At 48.7% G+C, this 26,164-nt stretch overlaps 1 protein-coding gene across 1 annotated transcript in view; it reads right to left on the bottom strand.

The window, feature by feature from the left end:
* The window catches only part of LOC147708717 (uncharacterized), a 251,977-nt gene that overhangs the window by 188,910 nt on the left and 36,903 nt on the right, over positions 1 to 26,164 (bottom strand). The window contains exon 8 of the mRNA XM_086925766.1: positions 16,958 to 17,029. Within this exon, the coding sequence (XP_086781892.1) occupies positions 16,958 to 17,029 (72 nt within the window). The remainder of the gene's footprint in view (positions 1 to 16,957; positions 17,030 to 26,164) is intronic.

Here is a 26,164-nt window from a genome sequence, read left to right as displayed (position 1 = left end):
GCACATGGGAGGGTGAAAAACCAGCATTAGAGGAGAAACGCGAGAAACGCTATGCACACGTTTGAATGGAAAACAGAGGTATGAAAGTTCCTGGATTTTTGCCTTAGTGTAATGGCAGTGTTTATAGTGGAATATCTTATTGGGCAGAGGATTATCTAAAAAATTCCCTAGAGTGTCATTGTAGATCAGGTTACTTGGTAGCACATTTCGAAAGTGTTCTTTTACGCTTTTAGAGGGAAAGCGTTGTTTATGGGACATTTAACATAACAGATATAGAAGGTGTTTAACATTGTCTGTTGAAATAACTTCACAGCATACTAATGACAATTCTTTTGATGTTTAACATTTTTAGAAAAGAACCCCTGACGAAGGGCCGGTCAGGCCCGAAATGCATTGGGTCAAGCTTTTTCACAGTTGCTAAATGTACTGGGAATTTCGACATGCTGTATTCAAGGCGCTTGAGCATAATGCACACATCTGAAAATTGAAATTACCTCGTTCTGCAACCTCAACTCACGAACAATAAAAATCATGGAACATTGATTAAATTGGCTTACGATGATTCTTTCATCTTACATGGCGAGATGCATCCTGGAACTGATATTACCCATATCAGCAATGGCTATGTTGTTTACCCAGCGCTTCAGGACGTAGCGCAAAGCAGGATTGCTCCCCCAAAGAGATTACCATTGATAAAAAGGAATAGAAACAAGGAGTGCGGGCCAAAGACTTTCTCTATAAATGTACTGTAAATAACATCCCTTCGATGTTACCCATGGGCCATTACCCATTACCCATGTGGGAATTGCAGCGTTTGCTGTTTCACTGAGACAACTAAAACAGTATCTTTTAACAATGGAATGATTGGGCAACTCTGAAAATTTACAATTTGCAATACATCTAGGGTGGTCTACCTGATTACTTGCTCTTGCAATTTGTACTACGTGGGCATGGCCACTCAAAAAGTCAGAAAAAGGATCTACAAACACTGCAGCAACTTACGATGCCAACGGATTACTATAAAAATCTAATCACACTATCTCGAACTAAAACACACACCCAGTGTTCTGAAATAGATAGTCCCGGAATGTATAAAAGACACAGACATTCTGGAAAGGAGACTCCTCGAAAAGGAACAGAGATGGATGTTCAAACTCAATACAGACACCCGGCGCCTCAACAATAACATCTCATGGGGCCAATTCCTCTAGAAGTGTAGCTCAACTTTTACCTTCCCTAAGCTATTGGTGTAAAATGAAGATACATAGAACCAAAGTAGAATTTTTTTAAAACATCTTACCTATAAGCTAATTTCTTCTTTGAGACCGTTGATGAAATATCCTCTATTTAGATCGATAAAGAAGTTTTTTTGTAACCTGGTAATAAGACTTTCACAAGGTTTTTTCGATTCAATTCCCACTCCCTCCCCCCGGAGTGTCTCCCCAACCATCCGCCCCCCTTTTTGTTTTGAAGATTTCTTTAATGCACAAAATCTCATTCCTTGACTATTTATCCACTGAGTCGTTTTCATGTTCTCGCAATGCTGGTAGCCAATTATTTATCCCAAGATGGCCTGTTTTGTAGTTTTTGAGAATATAGAAAAGCATATGAGCACTTAACTTTTCCAACATGGATCGGATTCTGATCCAAAGTTGACGGGCAGTTTTAAAGTAACACGAGCGGTATAGTGTTCTGCAATTCAAACACGTATGTGGAAGTCCTCCGCTACCTGCCGGCACAAAACACCCTTTCTGGAATGCACAACCGCAGGATGCGGTCCCTGGTGAGCCGATTCAGATGCAGTGGCAGAGGGCAGCCTTCACGAAGTGTAGCAGGTTAGCTCCCAGTTTGGGCACTAAAAGGATTTCTAATAGGACACTGCACAACAGGGTCAACAGCTCGAACAGACCCTGCCTCTTTTGTTTGGAAATACACGTTAAATGTTTCGACAACATTTTACCTCCTGTCTTTCAGGGTTTGACTACAGGCATCATCCTCCCAGGTGGGATCATGACGCCAGAAAACGGCGTTTAAAATGTATGTTTTTTTCGTATGTTTTTTCAGTGTGTTCAGCTTATTGTTAAGTATTTTCGTTAGTCATTTAGGCTAAAGGTTGTTCCTCACTACCTACAGTATAACCACTGATTTTTGTGCATTTTGGAAGCACAAATACACCTGGGTGTTTCGTATATTCACTGCTTTGAACATTATTTTGTGTCAGCCACAACTAATGTTTTGAAACTCTATCCTCTCCCTCATTTTTTTAGTAATGCAGTGACATTATCCTGGGAATAAAATCATATGTAGGTTGTGTGATTTGCAGGGCTTGTAACTCGATGCGTTCCTATTTAGAAACTTTTAGAGATGTGGTACCGATAGGAACTAGGTTCCTTAGGTCCTGATGAAGAGCCAATAGGGGCAAGGCTCAAAACATGTTGACTAGATAATCAAGAAATAGATTCATTGATATCCATTTCCTTCTTTTTCTTTTTCCTTGATTTTAAATCTTACCGACTAGAGGTGGGAATACAAAAATGGTGACCTACTAGTCAGGTGTTTTTAAATTTGTTTAGCACCTGCACTCTACTCCCCTCCCACAACATTGTTTTCATCATAGACAAAAACCAAAAAAGTACTTCCTACGTATTCCGTCTGGTTGAAGCACGCCTCAATCCGCAGCAGATCGGGAAGAACCCCAATGATAAAGCATGCCACCAAGGAGCAACCTTGGTGGGTGAGGGGTCTTTAAGAAAAACAGGGGTTTTCTCTTATTGTGGAGGGTATGTCCATTGCTATCCTTTCTGAATTTACTGGGTTCTTTGTTTTGCTAAAATTGTATAATTAAGGGTGGCAAATATAGTTATTCCTCTTCCTCCCTCTCTACTTTTAGGTTTAAAGTATTTTATTGAGCATTCACAAAAGGGAAAGAAAAACAATCAGTCGACACAAAGGAGCAAAGCATCCGATACAATCATATAATAGCGCACCAGCGCGTTAGGGTCCTGTAAAGAGTAGTGTACATCCAGATGTGATGGCTGGTGCGTATGCTACAACAAGGCGCTCCAAAGTGAACAAACCCCCCCAACTTCCCCTCCTCCCCAAACCCAACCATGACCCCTCCCTCCTGCCCCGTCCAGTGCCTCAGAACAACACCCGCCCTCCTCCCCTAAACCGCTCCTCCCTCCCCAGTGCTCTCTTGTCTAGGCTCGTTGGCCATCCGAATCTGCTAATGTAGTCAACCTCAACAGGCGGAGATATCTGGGGCATGTAAGCTCTGTAAATTCCCCTACAAGCAATGAATGAAACGGTTGCCACAGTTCATTAAATTGCTCCACCTCTCCCGCCACCATGAGCGATAATTTTTCCATTCCCAGGACATGCCATAATCTATGCAACCACCCTGTGGTGGAGGGGAGTGTGGTGGTGCGCCAATGAATAAGTATATTTTGTACAGCAGAACCCAATGCTATCGCAATTTGCCTCCCTCTACGAGACCTCAGAGGATACATCAGTCCGTTGGGTAAGCCCAGCAGGACATATGCTGGAAAGCGGGGCAATTCAATCTCAAAGTTGGAGTCGATCATATCTAGTACATCTTTCCAGTAAGGGGATAGCATCGGGCATTCCCATAAAACATGAGTGAGGGTGCCCAATTGCCCGCATGCTCGCCAGCAGGTGGTGTCGATGTTGCGATTCATCTCATGTAATCTCTGAGGCGTGTAATACCAGTATGTGGACACTTTTGTAAATGTTTACGTAAGCCCAGTGTGATATGCGGAGTGTCGAGCCCTATAGGCAATGCTGTCCCATTCCTTACGGCTTAAGGATCTCCCCAGTTCTCTTTCCCATCGTTCCCTACCCGGGTTATAGAGGTCAAAAGGGGAGGGCTGCAAGAATTTGTACAAGTCCGAAATGAGTTGCTTGTCTGAGGTGCGTGTTATAAGCCATTTCTCATATGGAAGGAGCTTCCGATCTGCCGACTCCTGTGTCTGTGGCTGCAGCGCCCAATGGCGCACCTGCATATAGCGCAACCTTTCCACCTCCGGCAACTGATATTCTTTCCTGAACTCTGGGAACGGAATAATGCCATCCGGGCCATATAGATGAAAAAGTGCTCTGCATCCCGCAGCCCGCCAGCGTGCAAAAGCCCCCGGTTCTGTGCCAGGGTGAAACTCTGGGTTATCGATCAATGGCGTGAACGGAGAGGGGAAGGTGGTAAGTGTATGAGTCAAGTTCGTGGCATCCCACACCCTCATGGGAACCCGTGTGATGTAAGATGCATATAAATTGGGAGGGCGATGTGTCCGCCGCAAAAAGGGCACTTCCTGCAGGGTCCGGCCCGCCACTGCCTGGTCTTGAAAAAGCCAGTGTTTGTCGGTCTCCCATTTGCTCCACTCTACCAGATACCTTAGCTGTGCCGCCTGAAAATATTTACGGAGGTCCGGTATTCCTAGTCCCCCCGCTTCAGGTGCCAGGGTAGCCAAGGCCCTCTTGAGTCTAGGTTTACGGCCCTGCCATATGAATCGTGCAATGTCCGCCTGAGTCTGCAGCAGCCATCCTTTCGGGGGCTGCAGCGGCAGGGCACGAAACAGGTAGAGCGCCTGCGGTAAGATGGTCATTTTCACCGTGGCAATTCTGCCTAGCCAGGACAATGTGCCCCTGCTCCAGCGGCCCAGTTCCTCCTTAATTTTAGAACCTAGGGCAGTGTAGTTAGCAGTCACCATAGCGGGTAGCGTGGGTGCCAGAAGAATGCCCAGGTAGGGCACCAGGTCTTTCGACCAGTGCATGGGAAACCGCCTCTGCAAGTCAGTCCTGGTGGCCATGGTGAGCGAGACGTCAAGGGCCGCCGATTTCACCATATTCATCTTGAAGCCCGCTATGGCAGCAAAGGCTTCCATCTCATCGATGCATGCAGGGAGCGCCCTCCCCGGATCCGCTAATGTCAGAATAATATCATCTGCGTACAGACTGATAGTGTGGGTGTACTCCCCCATCTTAATTCCCAGCGCTTTGGGATTCTGACGTATCCTCTGGGCCAGGGGTTCCATATAGAGTGCGAATAGAAGCGGGGATAACGGACACCCCTGTCTAGTACCCCTTTCTATCGCGAACTGTTGGGAGCTGCAGCCATTAACCCGTACCACTGCTGATGGAAACTTGTAGAAGTTAAACACCAGAGTGCGAAATTTCTCGCCAATACCTACTTTCGCTAGAACTTTCTCTAGATATGGCCAGTGCACCCTGTCAAAGGCTTTCTCCGCATCAACTGCTAGCAACATCCTTTCCCCGGGTATCCTGGAGGCTTTCTCCAGTACATGGACCACCCTCTTGGTGTTATCCACCGTTTGCCTCCCCGGAACGAACCCGGCTGGATCCGATTCCACTAGTCCCGGAAGGTGAAGCGCCAGACGGGCCGCCAGGATCCCCGAATACAACTTAAGGTCAATATTCAAGAGAGAGATTGGCCTGTAGGAGCCACATTGCGTCCGATCCTTCCCCGGTTTAGGAATAACCGAGACCGTTGCCCTAAGCAAATCCGGAGGGATAGTTCCAGGAACGGAGAAGGAATTAAATAGGCGCGTGAGGATCGGGGCCAACGTAGGGCAGAAAGTTTTATAGAAAAGGGAAGTATAACCGCCAGGGCCCGGGGCCTTCCCATGTTTAAGCCTGGAGATGGCCGTAATTACTTCCTCCACCCGAATGTCCCTTTCGAGCTATTCTGCTTGCTCCGGAGTGAGGGAGGGAAGGTCAACCGAGGCCAGGTAGCTCTCCTCTGCTTGTGATGACGGGGGTTCGCCCTTGTAGAGGTCAGCATAAAATCGGCGGAAGCCTTCAGCTATTTGGTCGTCTTCCGTTACTGACCCCCCAGTGGGTGTTGATAGCTCCTTCACTAAGTGCTTCTGATGTGCTTCCCTAAGTTTGTGTGCCAGGAGTTTCCCGCACTTGTCCCCATCTGTATAATATGCATGCTTCAAGCGCAATGCAGCATATTCCGCCCTGTCCATATCTAAGGCTGCCAAAAGCTTCCTCGCAGCCTTAAGCTGCTTCCAGATTCTGGGAGCCCCCGTCCTCTGGTGAACCTGCTCCAATTCTCGTACCTTGCCAGTGAGTTCCTCACGCTTCTTTTGACGCTCCCTATTCTCAGCGGAGGAGATGGCAATAAATTCCCCCTCGGAGCACCACTTTCCGCGCCGCCCATTGCGTTGCCAGGGTAGTGTCACCGTTATCATTGTGCTCCTGGTATTCCCGAATTGAGTCTTGAATATGCTTTACCACCGTCTGTTTGTGCCGCAAGGTATCCCTGAGGCGCCACACCCCACGCTTCGGTGACATCGATGGCAATTGAAACGTTCCCGTAACCGGGGCGTGGTCCGATAGAGAGAGAACCCCTATCGTTGACGCTATGGCTAAGTCGCGGACCGGTTTTGAGACCAAGATATGGTCGAGACGTGCGTAGGTCTTATGGGCGTGTGAATAATAGGAATAATCCCGGGTGGTGGGGTGTAAGCAACGCCAAAGGTCATGGAGATCCGAGTCCCCTAGTTGGCGTTTGCCCGTCTGCGAGATCTCCCCAGTCTGCGGGCGCCGTTGCACCGACCTATCCAGGGAAGAGTCGAAGACCATATTCAGACCCCCCTATGATTACGTGTCTATCTGGTGTGGCGGTGATATCCACCACAACCGAGTGTAGGAATCATTCTTGGTGTTCATTGGGGCTATACATTGATCCAATAGTGAAAATCAGTCCCCCGTACTTGACCCTATAAGCCAGGAGTTTACCCTTCTGCTCAGCAAACTTATGGAGGATCTCTCCCTTAAACGTTTTGGATACCAAAATTGCAACCCCAGCGGTCTTAGTGGTATTGCAGGAGAAGAGTTGCGTGGGAAACTTATGGGAGCGCATCCTTTGGCAGTCTTTGGCTAGGAGATGAGTCTGCGTGGGTATTCTCCAATAAGGAAAGTACTGCCCTTCTCTTGACAGGATTATTTAATCCCTTCACATTGAGGGTAACTACTGTGAAAGCCGTCATCTGTGTGGGTAAAACCAAGGTAGAAGCAGTGTGTCACGGTCTAAGAGAGGTGGGTGCGGTGTAGACAATGTATAGAAGCACAGCAAGGCTGTGATGAGTGGCATAGTTGCACTGGACGGGCCCCGTGACTCCCCCCCAACCCCCCCCAAACGTCCCCCAAGCTGCCCATCCTCCCCCTCCCCTTTCCCCAAACACCCTCCACACCCCAACAAACCCTTCATGCAAACAACCAAGCGCCCTCCTCCCACACCCCCCAACAAACCCCTGAAGTCCAAACAAATGTTAGTCCCAGTCATGCCCTCGGGCAAGCCTGTGGTGAGTTACCAATGTGGACGTCCGGCCACTTACCCCCTTTCCCTCTTCCCCCCCACCCTTCCACCCTCCAAGACCCGAACCTGCTACTCCAGTAAGGCTGTGGTGTTCTCCCCCCGGAGCGTCATTATGCTGTAAGAGCCACATCACCGTTGGAGGCGTTGCTTCTGGCCGCCTCAGAGACTGCATCCGCCATGTTGGCTCTAATGGTGGGCGAGTCCGGCCTTCTGGGGTTGGCCGACCCTCGTCTCCGTGACACCCTCTGCCATCCGTCTCTGGGGCCGCGCCTTCGGGTCGGCGTGTTCGTGTCTTCCTCCTCCGCCGTGATCCCCAGAACCTCACAGGTTTCCTGAAGCGATCTAAGTTGATGCATCGTGCCATTCCATCTAAAGATGAGGCGGAAGGGGTGGGCCCAGGCATAGGGTGTTTCGTGCTCTCTCAGAAAGTCCTTGGCGATCTTGAATGATTTCCGTTTTTGCAAAGTAATGGCGGACAAGTCCTGATACAGTCCCACAGAATGGCCACCGAAAGTGAACAAAGATTGTTTCCGGGCCTCAGTCATGATGCGTTCCTTTAGTGGGAAGTCCGGAAGGAAGGCCAAAATGTCTGGGGTGGGTGCTGATGCTCGTCGTGGCGGGCCCACTCGGTGCGCTCTATCAATCCTGACCGGGAATTCAGGCGGTTCACCCAGGATAGCTCGGAACAAGTCTCCCAGGTAGCCAGCTATATCTGTGCCTTCATCCGAGGACGGAACCCCCCGGACTCGAATATTGTTTCGCCGAGAGCCGTTCTCAAGGTCCTCATTGTGCATTTGCAGATCTAAGTGCTGTTCTCTGAGGCGCAACACCTCCTGTTGCAATAGGACTAACTCCTCATCAATACAGTGATTCGTGCCCTCCACCGTGGCCACTCGCTCCCCGATCTCTTCCACCTCTCTGCGCACCTCCCGAACCTCGCCCGCCACTTCCTGTTTCAGTGTCTGAAAATCATCTCTGAGGGTGCCGAACAGCGACTCAAGGAACGATCTGGTGACCGGTGGTTCCCCTCCATTCGAACTCTGCGATCCTCCGGCCGGGCTTGCTGATAGCGGCCCCCTATCTTCTCTTTGCTGGGATCTGCTGAGCATGTCAGGGAGAGTGCGTTCTCCCCGCTTGGCGCCTCTGCCCGACGCCATCTTGGATTGAGTGCGGGCCAGGTCTCCCGTCCCCTTCTACTCGATGTGTCTCTGTCCGCCGTTGGTATCCTAGGGCAGACAAGGGACTGGCGATCGTCACCGGCAACTGCACCAAGCACCGTCTGGGGATAGCACCTCTGGGTCCGTTACGCTAGGTTCCAGACGTGGTCGCTATGACGAGATGCGCACTCCTCCTATAGGCCTCGCCGGTTTCCGTCTGTCGCGGCCTCCACTAGGCCCGGATGGTATCACCTGCGATTGTCTCCTCTTTCTGCCTCCGATCGCTCCCGAAGGGAGAGACGTTGTGGATCCCTCGGGGAATGTGCAGGACTCTCCAGCCACAGCTGCCAACGGAGGCCTCTCAGGGCGAGTCTGCTATCTTCCACCTCCGGCCAGGTTCGTCGTGCGTCGGCCGAGAATCGCTCCGGGTCCGACCATACAAGCTGTGGGGCCACCAAGGACTCCGGTTTTGCTGTGGGCCTCGGCGTTCACTGAGCTGTGGAGTCTCGCCACTGGAGGGAAGGCTCCGCGCGAGGCCCCGGTCCCACACCCTTGCTGCTTCGATGCTCTCCCGGTGGGCGGTTAGACGCGTAGGCTTGGACTCACGCGCCTCACCCTGCTGCTCCCATGGGGCCAATTCGGTGGTCCCCCCAGGCACCCAAGACCTCCCGGTCGAGGCGCCGCAGTATCTCCTCCGGCTGCTCACTCCAAGCGGCAATGGGCGCGGCGTGCGTCCGGCCGACGTGCTCTGGGGTCGGCCTCCTCCTCTTCGCGCTTCCCGGGCCGGACCTCCAACACTGTCCGACGGGCTATCCTGAGACTAAACGAAGGCTAGGACTCGACCAGCGTCGTCTCTGCAGGTTCCTCCGCTTCTCCCCTGCGGTTAAGCTCCGGAGGGGGGAGAAAAGGCTATATTTCAGGGCTCGGGACTAGTCGGGTCGGGGAGCTGCGAGAAGAAGCGTCCTTTCACTCCGCCATCTTGGCCACGGCCCCCTCTCTACTTTTGATAGATTCCTTATTATCACATCTAAAAATGGAGCAGAATTCAGTACTTACCGATTGCAATCTAGGGCCCACCACCCATGGGGCAAACGACGGGCCAAGGGGGGTATTATTATATGCAGAATAACAAAATAAGGTGCTGCAAAAATGCTGCAAAATGTGCCCATTTGTGCCAAACAATTTCCATGATTGTGCCACAAAATTTGCCAATCCATGCCTGAATATCTTGGAGGGGTCTGCTCACCTAAGGCATATGATGGATGACTAACCAAAGAACAATGTTCAGATTTTAATCCCATAGGTTTCTAGTCTGTTTAGAGCACTATCTTATTTGAATGCAATAATAACAATTCTCCATTTCAGTCATGCCTAATATTGCTCTTGTTTTACTTGTCTTATACTTTTCACACTCTTCATGCCAGACAACTATAGTTCAAAGAACCGTGGCCCTGCGATGAGAGACAATAGAGTTAGAGACAATGTATGGCCAATATAGAAGCCATTTACTCCATTGAACATTTTGCTCTCTTGATCTGTGCCACAATCCCTCACATATCACAGCTTACTGGCACCTGGCGCATGATTGGATTGGAAATTAAAAGCTGCACAGGCAAATATTTTCAGACTAGCCCGGTTCCTCTCCTCGTCTCTCTTTCCTTTATCTCCATTTTTTTGTGTTCTCTGTACCCACCCACTCTAATTTCTCTCCAAAGTCTTTCCATCTGTGCTCTTTCCATAACCTTCATCTCTTTTCCTTTTCTCTTTCTCTGCTAATGACCCCTCTATAAATGCTGAAATAGACCCTGAGGAGCTAAAGAGGGAAAGGCAACGTGGCCTTTCTAAGACTGGTCTCCAGTGGCTCTAGCTCCTGTGTATATATATATATATATATATATATATATATATATATATATAGTAGTTATAGTTAGGATCTACTTTCCATAGGAACTCCGCAACATTCTATTGGGAATAACTTTGGCGCCGGTGGACGAATCTTCGCAAATTTCTCAAAGTTCGTGGCCCGCTCCACTCCGGTCCTTCCCTGAAAGTTTGGGGGGGATTCGTCAAGCGGGTGCCGAGATAAAAGGGGGGTCCCAAAACGAGTTTTCCCCATGTTAATTTCCATAGGGCGGTCGAACTCACTTTTAGCCCGAATGGTTGAATGGTTTTTGAGTAAATTAGGTTAAAAAAATATACATATCTATGGCAGCGCCCGGGTAAGCGCACCGGGGAGCGCTCCGGGCGCGCCACGTGAGGTGCGCACGGAAAGCTGATTGGCTCTCGGGTGTCTGTAAACATTCGAAACAGTCCGGAGCGGCCGCCAACTTGTGTCTCGGTAGAATCGAGACACAAGAGGTGGGAAAAACAAAGGGGGAAATGACCATAAGGGGGAAGAGTAGATCCCCCTTGACCCCCTAGGTTTGATGTGGGGGCTATAAAAGGGTCCCGCGGGGCAAAAAAAAAATTGTTTTTTTTGATTTGCGCGGGGGGAGTGCCCAGTACGCGCACCGGGGAGCGTACCATGGGGAAAAAAGAATGATAGAGTTTTAAAAAAAATTAGCCTTTTTTTAGAAATTGGAGGTAGTTCTAAAAATAACTTTTTTTCTTCTTTTTGTTGTTTTATATTTTTTTTATGTTTTTTGAACATTTTGTAATTTTTTTGGCTTTTATGAACTATTTTGTATTTTTTTTGGTATTTTTTATGGGGAGAAACAAAAAACAGGGAATTCAAAATGGCTCAACAGGAGCAAAAAAAAAACATTTGTGGTTGTCACCAGAAAGGAGGATCAGCTTTATGCTTTGTTCACCATATGAGATGGTCTTTCCACAAAAAATACAGGTGACCCTAAATTCTCCAAACCGTGGTTGAATGCAAGGGATTGTCTCCCTTGTTTCTGGTCCCGATGGAGTGGGTTGATTTTGTTTGGAGGTGCTGGGTGTAGATTGGGGAAGGTTGCTGGCCAGTTCTCTCATTTCTGCAGCAGAATAGTTGATAGGATGCTTGCGCTGCATGTGCCTTATCATGGTATTGTTCCCAAATGAATATTTTTTATTTGGGTTACCCCTTGAGAGTTCCATGCCACAGATAAGGCAAGTCACCTTTGCTGCATTGACTTTCTTTTTTCCTTCAGGGATGGAAAAAAACTCCCATACAATATGTGGCTTGGGTTGGTATGGGGTATTAGTTTCTTGCAGCCACCTCGTCCTCCTCCCCTCCTCTTCTTCTTCCTCCTCCTCCTCTTCTTCATTTCCACCACTGTAGTGTTGTGGTGGGCCTCTTGGTGGTGGTGGCTGAGATGCTCCTGCTGCTGCTGCTACTGAAGCCCTTTTATAATAGTTCAAAAGGTACAGAGAGGTACAAACAGGTCTTCCTCAGTCAAAAGTCAGAATAAGGAAAAAAGGTGGGGGCTTTCATCATTTGGAAAAAAAACTGTCCTGAACCAATGAAAAGTGTTATTTTCAGGTCACTAGACCAGGGGCTTCATCATTATGAAACCAAAACTGTTATAAACCAATGAAAAGTTTATTTTCAGGTCACATGACCCGACGCGCTTACGCTACGTGCCCCCGGGTACGCCCCGGGGCGCCCCACGGGGCGCGTCGCGTAAGCGCGTCAGATGCTTATGTTACGTCGCTCGAGTGCTTCCGGGTGCTCTTACGCCGTGCGTATCACGCGAACGCGGCTACGCGATACGTCACAATCATGTTTTCGTTCGCGATATTGGCGCTAACGGGACGCTTCCCCGGGGCGCTTCAAAATACTACACTTTCCGGGGCACTCACCGGGGCGTGCACCGGGAGCTCTCCGAGGCAAAAAAAATAAAAAAATAAAACAATATACATAAAAACATTGTTTACCATACATATACAATATAGCTATAGAAATTTGCTATGAAAAAACCTTTGAAATTCACTGAAAAACCATAGGTTTGACACCAGTTATATATATATATATATTCACTGAAAAAACCATAGGTTTCACACCAGTTATAGTTAGGGATTAGCATTTAAAAAACCTATGAAATTCACTGAAAAAACCATAGGTTTCACACCAGTTATAGTTAGGGATTAGCATTTAAAAAACCTATTAAATTCACTGAAAAAACCATAAGTTTCACACCAGTTATAGTTAGCTGGAAATTTTACTGACATAAAAGCATTGAAATTCCACGTTATAGTTAGTTGGACTCACTATAACTTGCGCGCCTGCAATGCACTGCTGATGACGTCACATATTACATCACTCATGACATGGTCAGTGACATCACTCATGACATCACTGATGACACCATCCAGTGAATGTGTGTCTTTCTGAAAAATAAATATGTTTTCTATATGTATATGAAAAAGGTCGATGTAAGAATAAATGTTTAAGTAAGTGTCTAAATGGATGTTTAAAAAAAATTGATTGGTTAACTGGCTTATTAAGTGTATCCTAGTGAATACATATATTAGCGAGTAACTTTTAAATATTGAAATGTATGTATGTCGGTATCAGTGTTTCACTTTGTGTATAAGTGGCTGCATGGGTTGGTGACTGACTCACTCTTTGTATGTGTTTTGAACACAGCATATGTACAGGACTGTATGGATGGATGAGTGTGTATATGTGTGTGTTAGTGAGTAAACGACTGTCTCACTATTGTCTTTATCAGTAACGACATATGTTTTAATCTAGTATATGTGAGTATTGATATATATAAGAGTATATGTGGAAGTGAGAGATTGTAAGAGTTCCTGTTTAAATAAGTATGTGTTTCTATAAGTGATTGTTTAAGAGAGTAAGTATGTGTACGTTTCCTTAGAAGTAAAGTGGTAGTGTGTGTATAGCTGTATATGCAAATAAATGGATGTTCAATAGTTTATTTGCATGTGTGAATATGTGTGTGAGTAACTTTTGGATGACTGTCGGTGTGTAACAGGATGTATAGGTGTTTCACTACATATGATGAGTGAATATATGTATGAGTGACTATATAGAACTGTTGGTGAATGAGTGGATGTGTATTAGATGGTGGTATTACTGAATTGGTTGTTGTAACTGGTATGGGTATCTCCACTTTTTTGAAAATGTTAGTTACTATTTTTGAATATGTGTTTCAAGGGTTACTTTACAGTGAAAGGAGGTCTGTCACTCTGTCACAAGGATGGTGTCATCAGTGATGTCATGAGTGATGTCACTGACCATGTCATGAGTGATGTAATATGTGACGTCATCAGCAGTGCATTGCAGGCGCGCAAGTTATAGTGAGTCCAACTACTATAACGTGGAATTTCAATGGTTTTATGTCAGTAAAATTTCCAGCTAACCATAACTGGTGTGAAACCTATGGTTTTTTCAGTGAATTTAATAGGTTTTTTAAATGCTAATCCCTAACCATAACTGGTGTGAAACCTATGGTTTTTTCAGTGAATATATATATATATATATATATATGCACTCCAACTTGCCTCCAAATGCGCGTGCAGCTCAGACAGGTATGTGGACCACAAAATCAAAATCAAAACGCCAGAGCCAGTCTTGGAATATTATCGTGTTTTATTCCATTTCATGATGAAAGGATGCAAGCCTCGTCAAACGCGTTTCAGGCACCGGCTGTGCCCTTGCTCACTGACCTATATATATATATATATATATATATATATATATATATATATATATCGTTTTAGAAACTCTTTAGAACAAGGGACGCCACACTCTTTCTGGCTATTTCAAAGAAGTCAATTTTATGATTTATGATTTAATAAATTTTTGATTAGAAAAATGTCCAAACTACTGGTGAAGACCTTGATAAAAGTTAACCTTTCATAAACTACGATGCCCACAATGCTTCATAATGGTAATAGTGGCGACATAGTATAAATATCAAGAAACAAATGTAGGACTTGTTAAACTACCGTGAACAGTGACTGTTCAAGTCCGAAACGCGTAGGAGGGTCTTGAAGAAGCTGGGTCAATAAAATTGACTTCTTTGAAATATCCAGAAAGAGTGCGGCGTCCTTTGTTCTAAAGGCTTGCTAAAATGATTTTTTGCAGGTTCTGCTCCCAAGCCCGCCGCCGGCACCAGCTAACTGTTGCTCCCCCTGAAAGGGACATTTTGCTGTATTCATATACAACAGGTATGAAGAATCAGCAAGGGGGAGTTACCATGCAGGACTACTAATACTGAGTTGTTGAGAAGGGACTATTTTTAGCAAATGACTCTCTGCGGTATGGGGCGCTGAAGAAGACTTAGGGTCGAAATGCATTCGCCAGTACTGCAAATTGCTTCCTAATAAACGTGGTTTATTCCTGGAATCCCCCTCTGGCCTCTGTTTCCTCTACTTGTGGAGGGAAGTTACTGCATATTTTCTGCGCCAACCAGCGACGCAGTCCAGATGGCCCTGCCTCATAAAGTGACTCGGACTCAAGCCGGTGACCGTTCGCTGCTCGCAGCGGATCTACGAACTCAGGGTATTGAGAAGTCCGATGTCCGCCATTTCATCTCCGGAGGCTCCGGTGGCGTGAGGTATTCATACCTCCATCAGGACGCTGTGCCGCATTATGTCTGTCCCTGCTAGATTTGCTCACCTGATTTTGAATGGCAGCGGTGGTCCGAGGGGACCCAGGGAGAGCCATGCAGAGTTTGGAAGTACTCGGAGGTTCCCGCGCCACCCTTCAGCAAAGTCCAGGCACTGTGTCAACACAACTCACAACCTCCACACCACCAACCAGGATGCATCGCATATTGCATACTGGGAGTTGGAGTTCCGGTATTCACCGCGACAGGCAACAGGTGTGAAGAATCATCAAGGGGGAGGTACCATGAAGGACTACTAATACTGAGTTGCTGAGAAGGGACTATTTTTAGCGAATGACTCTCTGCGGTATGGGGCGCTGAAAAATAATAACTTAACTCTGCAATAGTACTAGCCATCACTGATTTTGATGTAACTTTAAGGAAACTAAGTTTTCAGTTGTATACAGCACAAACGTGGAGCGCTTTACCTGAGTACCAGTTACATTACACAAGGACCTATTCATTTGTTGAATCAGAGGATATTGTGCCAACATCAGGCTCGAACCCACTTTCTCAGCTCTAAAGTCGGCAGCTCTAGACTTACGCCACAACCTCACCCACAAGATCAGTAGCATTTTCAATATCATATACAACAAAGTCATAGTTGTTGGTAATTTATCTTATGCAATATACAACCATTGACAATGTCAATAGTCCTGGCTTGTTGTAGGTGTAATGCTACTTGTTGTGTTATATATCTTGATGAATGGACAGGAGCAGCAAAATACCAGTGGGGCAGCACACTATGCTGAGCACAGATTTTTATCTTAAGTTTTTTAAGCCATGCCCTTAATTACGGCAATCACGCCTCTGTGAGAGACCCCCCAGCTTTTTCATCCCACTTAAAGCCCTGTTCACACCTATTCTATTACTTTTTCTGTTTGCGCACGGCACACCTACTGAAAGGAAAAGAGCGTCCTCTCTGTAGTAGAATCATAGGAGGGTTATTATATCTAAGGCATTATGCTTCATTATCTTTTAAACTTTTGATTCATATGCAATTGTAATGTTTTCCAAAAGAACATCTTTAACAGTGCTTCAAATGGTGGTGGTATTATTAGAGATCACAAGTCAATGACAACCCAGGCACATTAGGGTGCACTAGAACGTTTTGCTTGATCTTTCTCAAAATAGACAGCCATTTTGACATTGTAGATAAGGTATCCTTTCACAAGTACATGCACTGTCTCTATCAAGAGGACTGTACGTGTCAATCACAGGCCAAAAGAGAGAACTTTCAATTAATTCTCTGTGACCAATCTAGATCTGAGAAATCCTCTTGAGTGCTTAGGAGCCTGGTTTTCCTAATATACATTCTGTAGATTTATGGAACAAATATCCTCTCTTGATGGTAAAATGGACCTCAGAGTCACCATCACCAATAGCTGCTGTTTGATTAATCTGTTCTATTCTACATCCATTTCGGTGAAGATGTGAGGAATAAGGTGTGGTAGATGAGAGAGGATTTGGAGAGGGATAACTGTACCTTACATCCAAAAATGACGAGAAAAAACAGGAAAAGGTAGTAGTTGGCTAACAAGGAGCAGTGGGAGGCATGGCCTAAGTATGAAGCACGCCTATATGGTTCGGGAAGGATCAATGTGACATCTGCAGGGAATGTGCTAGTAGATAGGAGGATGATCTGGGAAAAAGAATGTTTTTTAAATTTGAATTTGATTTGATAATAAAAAGGCATCAAAGCCATGTTGAGGACGCATGCAAATGATAACTTTGGAAACTAGGGTCTTTTGTTATGAAGCTTAACCCAGGGACTAAGGATGACATTGAGCGTATAGTGGGTCTACTAGCAGAGGACAATCGTGACAGTTTGTTAATTACTCGCATCCCCCATTCACTCACACCCCCTTTCCACTTACCCTTTCAGGTTGGCCACCATAAGGTACAAGACATCTATTTTGGATTTTATCCTGTGCAGATCCCAGCGGCTTCTGTGAGGATACCAAAAGAGGGCATCAGTCAATCATTCAACACTGGCGGATCCAATCGAGGGACCACCATATACCACACTCCCTTCCGGAAGACAGAAAATGTATCTCTAATACTTGTTCTAGAGTCCCGTGGATGCTCTACCTGAGAAGTAAGTTCATCACAGACTATGGATATTCATCACAGTCATTAGGAATGATACATTTAATAGCAATGTTTATTTTTCCAGCCCATCTGAACATAGTTTTGTTAAGGAAGCTAAACGAACAATGATATAGCCTTTAGGTTTGGCTTGCATTTTGAATCCTGACTAAAATATTTTTTAAAAGCCTGCTTTGATATACAATGGATTTATGTGATAAAGAATTCAATGTATCATGAGTTCAGTTGGGGCTGCTGTGCCAAGGTGGAGGAGCGCCACCCCACTGCTTTTAAAAGCAGTGTGACTAAAGGAAAAATAAAATTATAATAACTGAATGTTATTATCATTTTATTTGTTCCAGCTGCTTTGCGAGCGGGTGGTCGGGCCTGCTCTGCTGTCAGAGCATGGCACAGGAGGAGTGGTGGGCACACTGAAGGGTGCATGATGCTTTGGCTGGCATTCTGGGGCTGGTCGAAACTGTCATGCGCACTTTCCATGTTTTACGTCCAGGCTGCATTACAGCCTGGACGGAGAACATTCCCAGGCCACCAGTCCCTGTCTGAGTGCCGAACCACGGCACTCAGACCAATCGCAACTCTGCATTGCAGCATTATGATTGGTCAGGGGAGCCTGGGTGCTTACCAATCACAATGCTGCAATGATGCATTGTCATTGGTCAGGGAAGCCTGGGTGTGCTTCCTGGTTCCTGTTCCAACAGACAGATACGGAGCAGAGACGTGGGATGCGGCGATAAGGTTACTGGTTTTTATTGACATTTTTTTACATTCCCCTTCCTTCTTCCCCCGATCCATGCCGGCTGCCACTGCATGATATAGTGCATGTTTGAGATGTAAAACACTCAACACTGCATAGGAAGCAGAATAATACACTAACAACTATACTCTGAGGTGTAAGAGAAGTACTCTATTGGGTGAAGCCAACATCTACCCTATGTATATTTTGAAGAATTGGTAATAATAGGTACTACAAACAGCCGCAGTTTCAACCCTTCCCTAATAAAAAGAGCTTGCTCCAAGCAGCCAATTTAAAGTGCTGAAAGCAAATCAAGGGAGATAAACATGTGAGAGTCAAGCAGTTTTACAGATGTGTAAAAATTCAAACAAATGCAGATAAAAATGTCTAAGAAAAATACGGTATCTGAAGAGGGCCAGTAAACAGAGCTTTGTGTTGTCCATCATAAATCAAACCACAACAGAAATGTGGCAGTGGCAACACTTAGGCAGCATTGGGAAACAATGGCCTTGTGCAGTAAGCAGCATGTAACAATGCAGGACCAGTATGAAGAGCCATATCAGAGAATAGGGCTTTGGGGGGCTTCCAGAGCACACTGGACTGGTTAGGCTCCATTGGGCTCGTTGGGCTTCGGCTGGGCTAGTTTTGGGCTTGGCAACCAGAGCCCAATGGGCTGGTTGGGCTCCATTGGGCTTGCTTTCGGCTTGTTGGCTTGGACTGGGGTAGTTATGGGCTTGGGGGTTTTATAACCGGTCATCTTGTGTCACAAGCCACCATTTTGGTGTTTGTGACACCACAGTCGGTCAGGGAGGACACTGGACAGTTTATCTTTGTCCCGCCCTCCCTCCCTAGGGAACGAATTTCCAGGCTGGTTTTTGCGGGGTTTGTTGTTGGATAGCTCATTACTTTTTGAGCTAGGTAGTTTTCTTGGGAGCAGCTGCATCGGGGGTGGGGGATTTCGTATTGGTGTTGTCGCTGGAACAAGTGCTGGATTGGTGCACTATGTTTCTTTGGGGCGTTTTTCCTAGGTCAGTTGTGGTATAATGATGTATAGTTACAGTTATGAAAGAACATAAGAAGTTTACCTAGTTAGGTAGTTGTAGAAAGGTTAGGAAATTGCAAGTTGTGTTTATAATTGTTGCAAGGGGGGACATGTTTAGGGGAGGGGGTGGAGGGTAAAGTAGGAAGACATTATTTAGTGAGGTTTTGTTTTGTACGGCACAAGCCAAGGGAACTTGTATGTAAGGTGCACCTGTTTCCAATAAAGCAGCCTTTTTCACACCAACAAGCTAGTCTGTGGTCTGTGCTGCCCCCCTTTTTGGCCCAAACAGCATTATTGGAGAGTGGCGAGTGTGAGAAGTATAATGGCTACATCACGTAGGCAATATATGACCCCATGAAGCATGCAGCAGTCATACCTATCAACACCCTGGGCCAGGTAGAACATGTGGTTTTTAAGCCCCCTAAATTGTAAGCTCCCATGAGTGTATGTCTCCTAAATGTCAATCCAATGTAATGTTATGTTACGTTTTGTTATATACTTTACTAAGCAAATAGGCACTACACAAATATGTTAACATTTTAAATACCATGTCATGTTTTTTAAGGGTTGTCATGTAACAGAATCCTACATGTTGGGAATCAAAGGAAAATCAACACTGTAGAACAACCGAGTCTTAAGTTGTTGCAGAAACCTTTGATGAGAGAAAGTTGTTCTAGAAATCTTTTCTAAGTGATGTGAGACGGAATCAAAAAGCAGGGACACCCAACATTGCCTCTTAAATGCAGAAGAGGAGGCGGAACCAAGGCTGAAAAGTCATATAGTCAGGCAGCATTTCCCTTGAGAAACCGTGGGGACAACCCACACACAGCTTTAGCTTTATGAACAACAAATACAAGTTTAACAAGCATTGGCAATGCAAAGAGGTCTGAGCACCATTTTCATTTTTTTTTTTTTTCATAACAGTATTTATTAGAAGTTCAAGCAGATCAAGTGTACAGTCCTCCAAGAACAGGAGAACACATCAGCAGGCAAAATACAGTAGAATATACGTATAGCTCAAACTTCTGTCTAGCCCCCACCCGCCCCATTATCCCCCCCCACAACTGTAACATTTCCCACTACCCACCCCTTATCCCGCCCTAACCCGATGCACGTGATCACAATCAGCTGCAGTATACATAAGAAAACACGACTAAGTGTCTTGGAGCTATCCAGGCCCTGAGATCTCAATCAGTGGATAGACCATCTTCTGTTTCAGCGGGAGGTTCCAATGTCAGGTCTCTATAGTCCGCCCACCGCTTCCAGATCTTGTAATGTTTCCGAGGGCAGCCCCTGGCCTCAAACACCGGCAATTCCAGCCCCATGAGGAAGTCCAAGCCCGCCTTCCATGCGCAAAGTGGGGGGGCGCGGTCACTCTTCCAGGCCCTCGCCAGATCCCTCTTGGCTACAACAAGGCCTAATAGAAGGAGATGGCGCTTATAGATGTTCCCACCCACTTGATCTAGGACATGAAGAAGACCCAACCTAGGTGTACGAGGTAGGTCTCATTCCAGTCCCACACCCCACCCCAGAACCGGACCAGGCTCACACACGACCACACAGTATGCACCAACGTGCCTCTCTCGGCCCCGCAGCGCAGGCAGTCTGGGGAAGCAATAAGGCCCGCCCTCCACAGTCTCTCTCTGGTGTAATAAGCCCGATGCAAGTATTTATATTGTATGAATCGCAACCTCACTGCTATAGCCGTGCCTCGGGGGGACTCCAGCGCCTCCCGCCAGTCATCCTCATCCAACGGACCAACATCCACCTCCCAAGAGGCCTTCAACGACACCAGGGAAGAGGAGCAGTGAATGATCAGTGTTTGGTAGATTTTTGAGACTTTTTTATCCCCTAGGTCTCCCATGAAAAGCTTAGCTTCCACGGGGCTAAAGTCCGGAAGCTGGTCCAGCTCCACCAGACTCGGCGCCAGAGCATGACGAAGCTGTAGATATTTAAAAAACTGGGTCTTGGGCATGTCAAACTCAGCGCAGAGCGCTTCAAAGGATTTAAGGGTAGTCCCGGTAAGTACATGACCAAGCGACGTGATCCCTATGGACTCCCAGCCTCCAAACCCCTGCAATGAGGCCAGCGCAGGGAGCCGTCCGTTGTTCCACAGCGGAGTTTCGGCCGTCAGTCGTCCCCACCAGCCCATGCGACGCAGCGCCTGCCTCCAAATCAGGAAGACCACTTGCGTCACATGTGGCAGTATCTTCCGCCGCCCTGCCGAATACAAGAGTGTATGGAGCGTGGCATCACCCATCAGAAAATGTTCTAGGGCATACGCTGGATCGTCACGGCCACCGTACCACCACTCATTCAAGACTAACAAGTGAGAGGCTTGGTAGTACGACAAGATATCGGACGTCGCGAGACCACCACAGTACGTGGACAAAAAGCAGGTCCGCAGTGCTACCCTAGAAGCACCCCCAGCCCATAAAAACCGGCCTAGCAAGGAATTTACACGCCGGAACCACTGCGGGTCCACTCTGTACGGATGATTTTGCAGCTGGTAGAGCAGTCTAGGGAGGGCAACCATCTTAAAAATAGCAGATCTGCCATAGATATTAAGAGGCATGCGTGACCACGTTTTGACGTCGGATTGAACCCTGTCCCATACCGGCTGTATGTTACGCTCCCAAGCAATAGCGGCAGATTCCGACAGGAAGACTCCTAGATATTTCAGGCCACCAATCGCCACCTGTAGATCCGCTGCCCAAGGAGACACCTCGCGCCGACCCCCAGCATCCAGAGAGTCGATTTGCGCGGGTTGAGGTAGAGTCCCGAGACGTCACCGAAAATGCGTAATATCTCCAAAATACGCGGGCCCGAACGATCAAGGTCCGTCAGAAAGAAAAGGACGTCATCTGCATACAGTGCGATCCTATCAGTGAGGCTCGCACTCCATACAAAGCCCCTAAGCTGCGCGTCTATGCGCACCCAGGCAGCCAGCGGCTCCATGACTAGCGCAAAGAGATACGGGGACAGGGGGCACCCTTGCCGGGTCCCCCTAGCAACCGGGAATCTCTCCGAGATGGCTCCCGAGACACGTACCGAGGCCGTGATGCCAGTGTACAACAGTTTGACATATGAGACAAAAACTGGACCCAAGTTGAGGCGCGGTAAGAGAGCAAAGAGGTAAGTCCAGCTGACAGAATCAAACGCTCTGTCAATGTCCGCCAGTAGGAGCGCCGCCCGCTCTTCAGTCGCCCCCATCGCACCCACCGCTACCTGCGCCCGTCTGATGTTGTGCCTTGTCGCTCTGCCCGGCATAAAGCCCGCCTGATCCGGGTGGACCAGATCCGCCACGTATGGGAGAAGACGATTCGCCAACGCCTTAGCCAACAATTTGGCTTCGAAATTAATGAGAGATATCGGGCGATACGACTCGTGTCTGTCAGGGGGCCTGCCCGGTTTCTGGAACACCACAATCTCAGCTTGACGCCAGTCCACCGGCAAGCAACCACACTCCCGAGCTGCCTCCAAAGCCTGCCGATAGCGTGGCCCCAGCTGCAAATGAAATTTTTTGTAAAATTCACTGGGAAAGCCACTTGGTCCGGGCGCCTTACCCGTGTTAAGTTGTCCCAGCGCGTCGCCCAGTTCCTCCGCCGACAGGGGAAGGTCTAGAGCTGCCCTGGCCTCATCTGATACCACCCGGGGGGGAAGGTCAGCTATGAATTTGTCAATTGCCTCCGGTGGGAGACAATCCCGTGAAGCGTATTGTACCTTATAGTAGTCGGCAAAACTCGCCGCAAGCACAGCAGGGTCCGTTATGGCAACCCCTTCCCCGTCCGTCAGGCCCGGCAGAGAGATCGGCTGCAGAGTTTGCTGACACAACCGGTGGAGCATAGTGCATGATTTGTCGCCCCATTGGTACACCCTACTCCGCGTGGCCAGCCAGGCTTGGCGAGCCTCGTCCAGTAGGATCGAAGCATATGTTTGCTGTGCCTGTAGGAGTAGCCTGAGCGCCACATCGCCTGCACCTCCTTTACACTGCCCCTCCAAAGCTCTCACCTGTGCCGTGGCTGCTACAGTGGCCTCCTGACGCTTCCGACGGGCGGCAGCACACCAGGCGATGTCCACCCCACGCAGCGTGGGCTTCATGGCTTCCCAGACCGTCACACTATCCATGCCCTCTGTCGAATTCTCCCTCCAATACTGGGCAATCGCTCCGCGCATGTGTGTCGTATAATCTGCCCGTTGGAGATGCCACGAAGACATCCGCCAACGGAACGGCTGATGCGGTTTACGCAGTGCAATCCGTACTGCAACCGGGGAGTGGTCCGACAGACCCCTAGGTTGAATCACGGCCTGCTTCACCCTATCGAGGAAGGCCCCGGGTACAAACACACAGTCCAAACGGAAGAAAGAGCCATGCACTGCGGACACATACGTGTATTCACGCGACCTGGCATGCAAATGTCGCCATGTATCTACCCAGCCCAACCCATCGATCATCGCTTTCAGACGCGTTGGGGTAGGTGCCACCGCGGCCCCCTGCATTCTCTGCCTGTCCAGACCCACATCCACCACGTCGTTCCAGTCACCCCCTATCACAGCCAGGCATTCCGGGACGTCGGCCCACAATTCAAACAGGCGCTCCGCCAAAGACCATTGCAGGGGAGGGGGAGCATACACACTGCCGAACACCACAGGTTCCACACCAATCATGCCCCTGACAAACACAAACCGACCCTGGGGATCAAGCCAATGGCGTTCATGAGTATAAGACAGTCGTCGGTGAATAAGGACAGCTACCCCTCTCGACCCCCTGGTAAAGCCTGCATGGAACACCTGGGTATAGCCAAATCGTTGTAAACTCAGAACTTTCGTTCCTAACATATGCGTTTCCTGCAACAACATGACATCCGCCGAGTCTCTCTTACCCCAGCGCAGTACCGCTCCCCGTTTAATTTTGTCCAGCATCCCCCTGACATTCCAACTAAGTATTTTCATGGAGCCACTAACAGGCGCCCTCACCGGGGAATCACCCATAGTCTCGGTGGGAGAGCATCTGGAAACCCTCGGACCCAGCCCAAGCACCTTGCATTACAGAAATCACAGCAGCAAAGATCACGTGCATCTCTACCCAACTACCCCGCACCCCCCCTCCCCGTTCCCCAATACAACATCCCCAACTACCAAACCCCCGCCTATCCCGCCTCCCCCACCCCTATACCTCATGGAACAGTGAAGTACCTGTCGCGGCATGAAGAGCCTCAGGCCCAAAACAGAGCGCCCAAAGCCCCCCGCGCCAATGGATCCCTTCACACTCCCCAACTAACAGTACCTCCCCTTAGGGCCCCCCTCGAACATGAGAGGAGTAGGCCGCCCATGGGTCAGCACCCCGAACCCCATTAAGCACATGTGACCCACCGCTTAAGCGCAGCGGGACAGAACTACAACAGACATTACGCCCTTCCTGTGTCCAGCTATGGCCTAGACCACACCACACCATGCACCCGCCCATCAATCAGTAGTGTTACCCCAATGGCCATCAGCCAAGGCCAGAAACGAAATGTCGCTTAGGAGACAAGAGGGGGGCTCCACGGCTCTCAGGTCCCAGTCCCAGACTGAGCAGTGTCTGACTGTGCACCATCCAGCTGGCCACCCCCGGTTTGGGAGCGTCGCCGTGACCTAGACTTCCTGTGTCTCCTGCTCCTGTTGGATGATTCGCCCCTCTCTTGCGATGACCCACGCGATGCTCCGGAGTTCAGGCCCGGCTCGGCATTCAGTCGGATCCTGACTGTCTCATCTGTCCAGCTAAACACCGCCTCCGGGGTGTCGAAAAAGTGGGTCTTGGAATGAAACACAACCCGCAGACGAGCAGGGTACAACAGTGAATATTGAATTTTCAATCCACGTAACTTGGCTTTCGCATCTTGGAAGGATCGGCGCTGCTGCTGCACCAGCCTGGTATAATCCGGGAAAATCATAATCCTGTGACCCTCGAACGACAAGTCCTCCTTTGCTCTTGCTTCTCGGAGAATAACGTCCCTGTCATGAAAGTTAAGGATCTTGGCGATGACTGGACGTGGTCGCTCTCCGGCCGGCGGTTTCTGCGCCAAGGCCCTATGGGCGCGCTCCACCACAAAGCAGCGTGACAAGACGTCCGGGGGAAGCCAGCTCTCCAACCAGCGTGTCAAGAATACATCCATGGACCCCTTTTCACAATCCTCTGGAAAGCCCACAAAGCGCAGATTATTCCTTCGCGCCCTCCCTTCCGCATCCTCGACACGGAGCGCTAGCCCCTTTTGGATCCTGGCCATGTCCTCCACTTTCTTTTTCAGAGCCACCACATCGTCCTCCACCCCTGTAATCCGAGTTTCGGTTTCGGTGATGCGGGCCACAGCATTGCGGAGATCTTGACGCAGCAGCATGACATCGGCGCCAACCGCCCCAATTTTGGCATCAAGCATGTCTCTGGACTGCGTAATGGCGGCCATCAGGGCCGCATTATCAGGGCCTGTGTTCTGGCCACCGCCGGAGGCCCCGGAGCCTCCACTGGGCCCTGTGAATTTATCAATCGTCCCTTGCTTGGTGGACCCAGTGCCGCCCCCACCTCTCGTCATGGTTAGTGGCAAGGAAAAGGGCCTCACTGCCCCAGCGGTGGGCCCCTCGTCAACAGCAATTCAACAGTATCGTCCACTCGGGGGCCAAGGAGACTCCGTCGGGGCTCAAATGCCGTCCCCAGTGGGCAGCCCCAGAACACAGACACCGCAGCTCAGCTCCGGGCAGCAAGCCCCAGCGGGAACGTTCAACAGGATAGTTTCTTCACCAGGTTAGGGCTTCCTGGATCTCAGTCTGGACCTCACCCAGGATCTGCGAGCCAGGACGCGCAGAGGAAGGTCTCAAGAACCGGGGACGTCCAGCCCCGTCGTCTGCCTGGCCACCCCACACCCAACTCGTGTCCCAAAGCAGCAGATGATGCAGGGCAGACACTCGGGTCTTCAGACTGACTAGCCCCGAACACCTCCCGGGTCACAAGTCACAAGTCCCGTCACAGCGTCCCAGCGCCGGTCCACCAGAGGGGAGGAGGAGGGGGGGGGGCCCACTCACAGTTTGTCTCGGGCTATCCGTGGGAGACCTCCACGCACCATCCGGGCAGTAGGCTCGTCCCTCCAGGCACCACCAGCTCCAGCCATCCAAGTCCGACGTGGCGTGCAAATCTCTAGCTCTCCAGCCGCTCCGAGCCCACCTCCC

This window comes from Lissotriton vulgaris, chromosome 6, assembly GCF_964263255.1.
Source record: "Lissotriton vulgaris chromosome 6, aLisVul1.2, whole genome shotgun sequence".
Lineage (NCBI taxonomy): Eukaryota > Metazoa > Chordata > Amphibia > Caudata > Salamandridae > Lissotriton > Lissotriton vulgaris.
The sequence above is the reverse complement of the archived record's forward strand: the minus strand, read 5'-3'. Positions and strand labels throughout refer to the sequence as shown.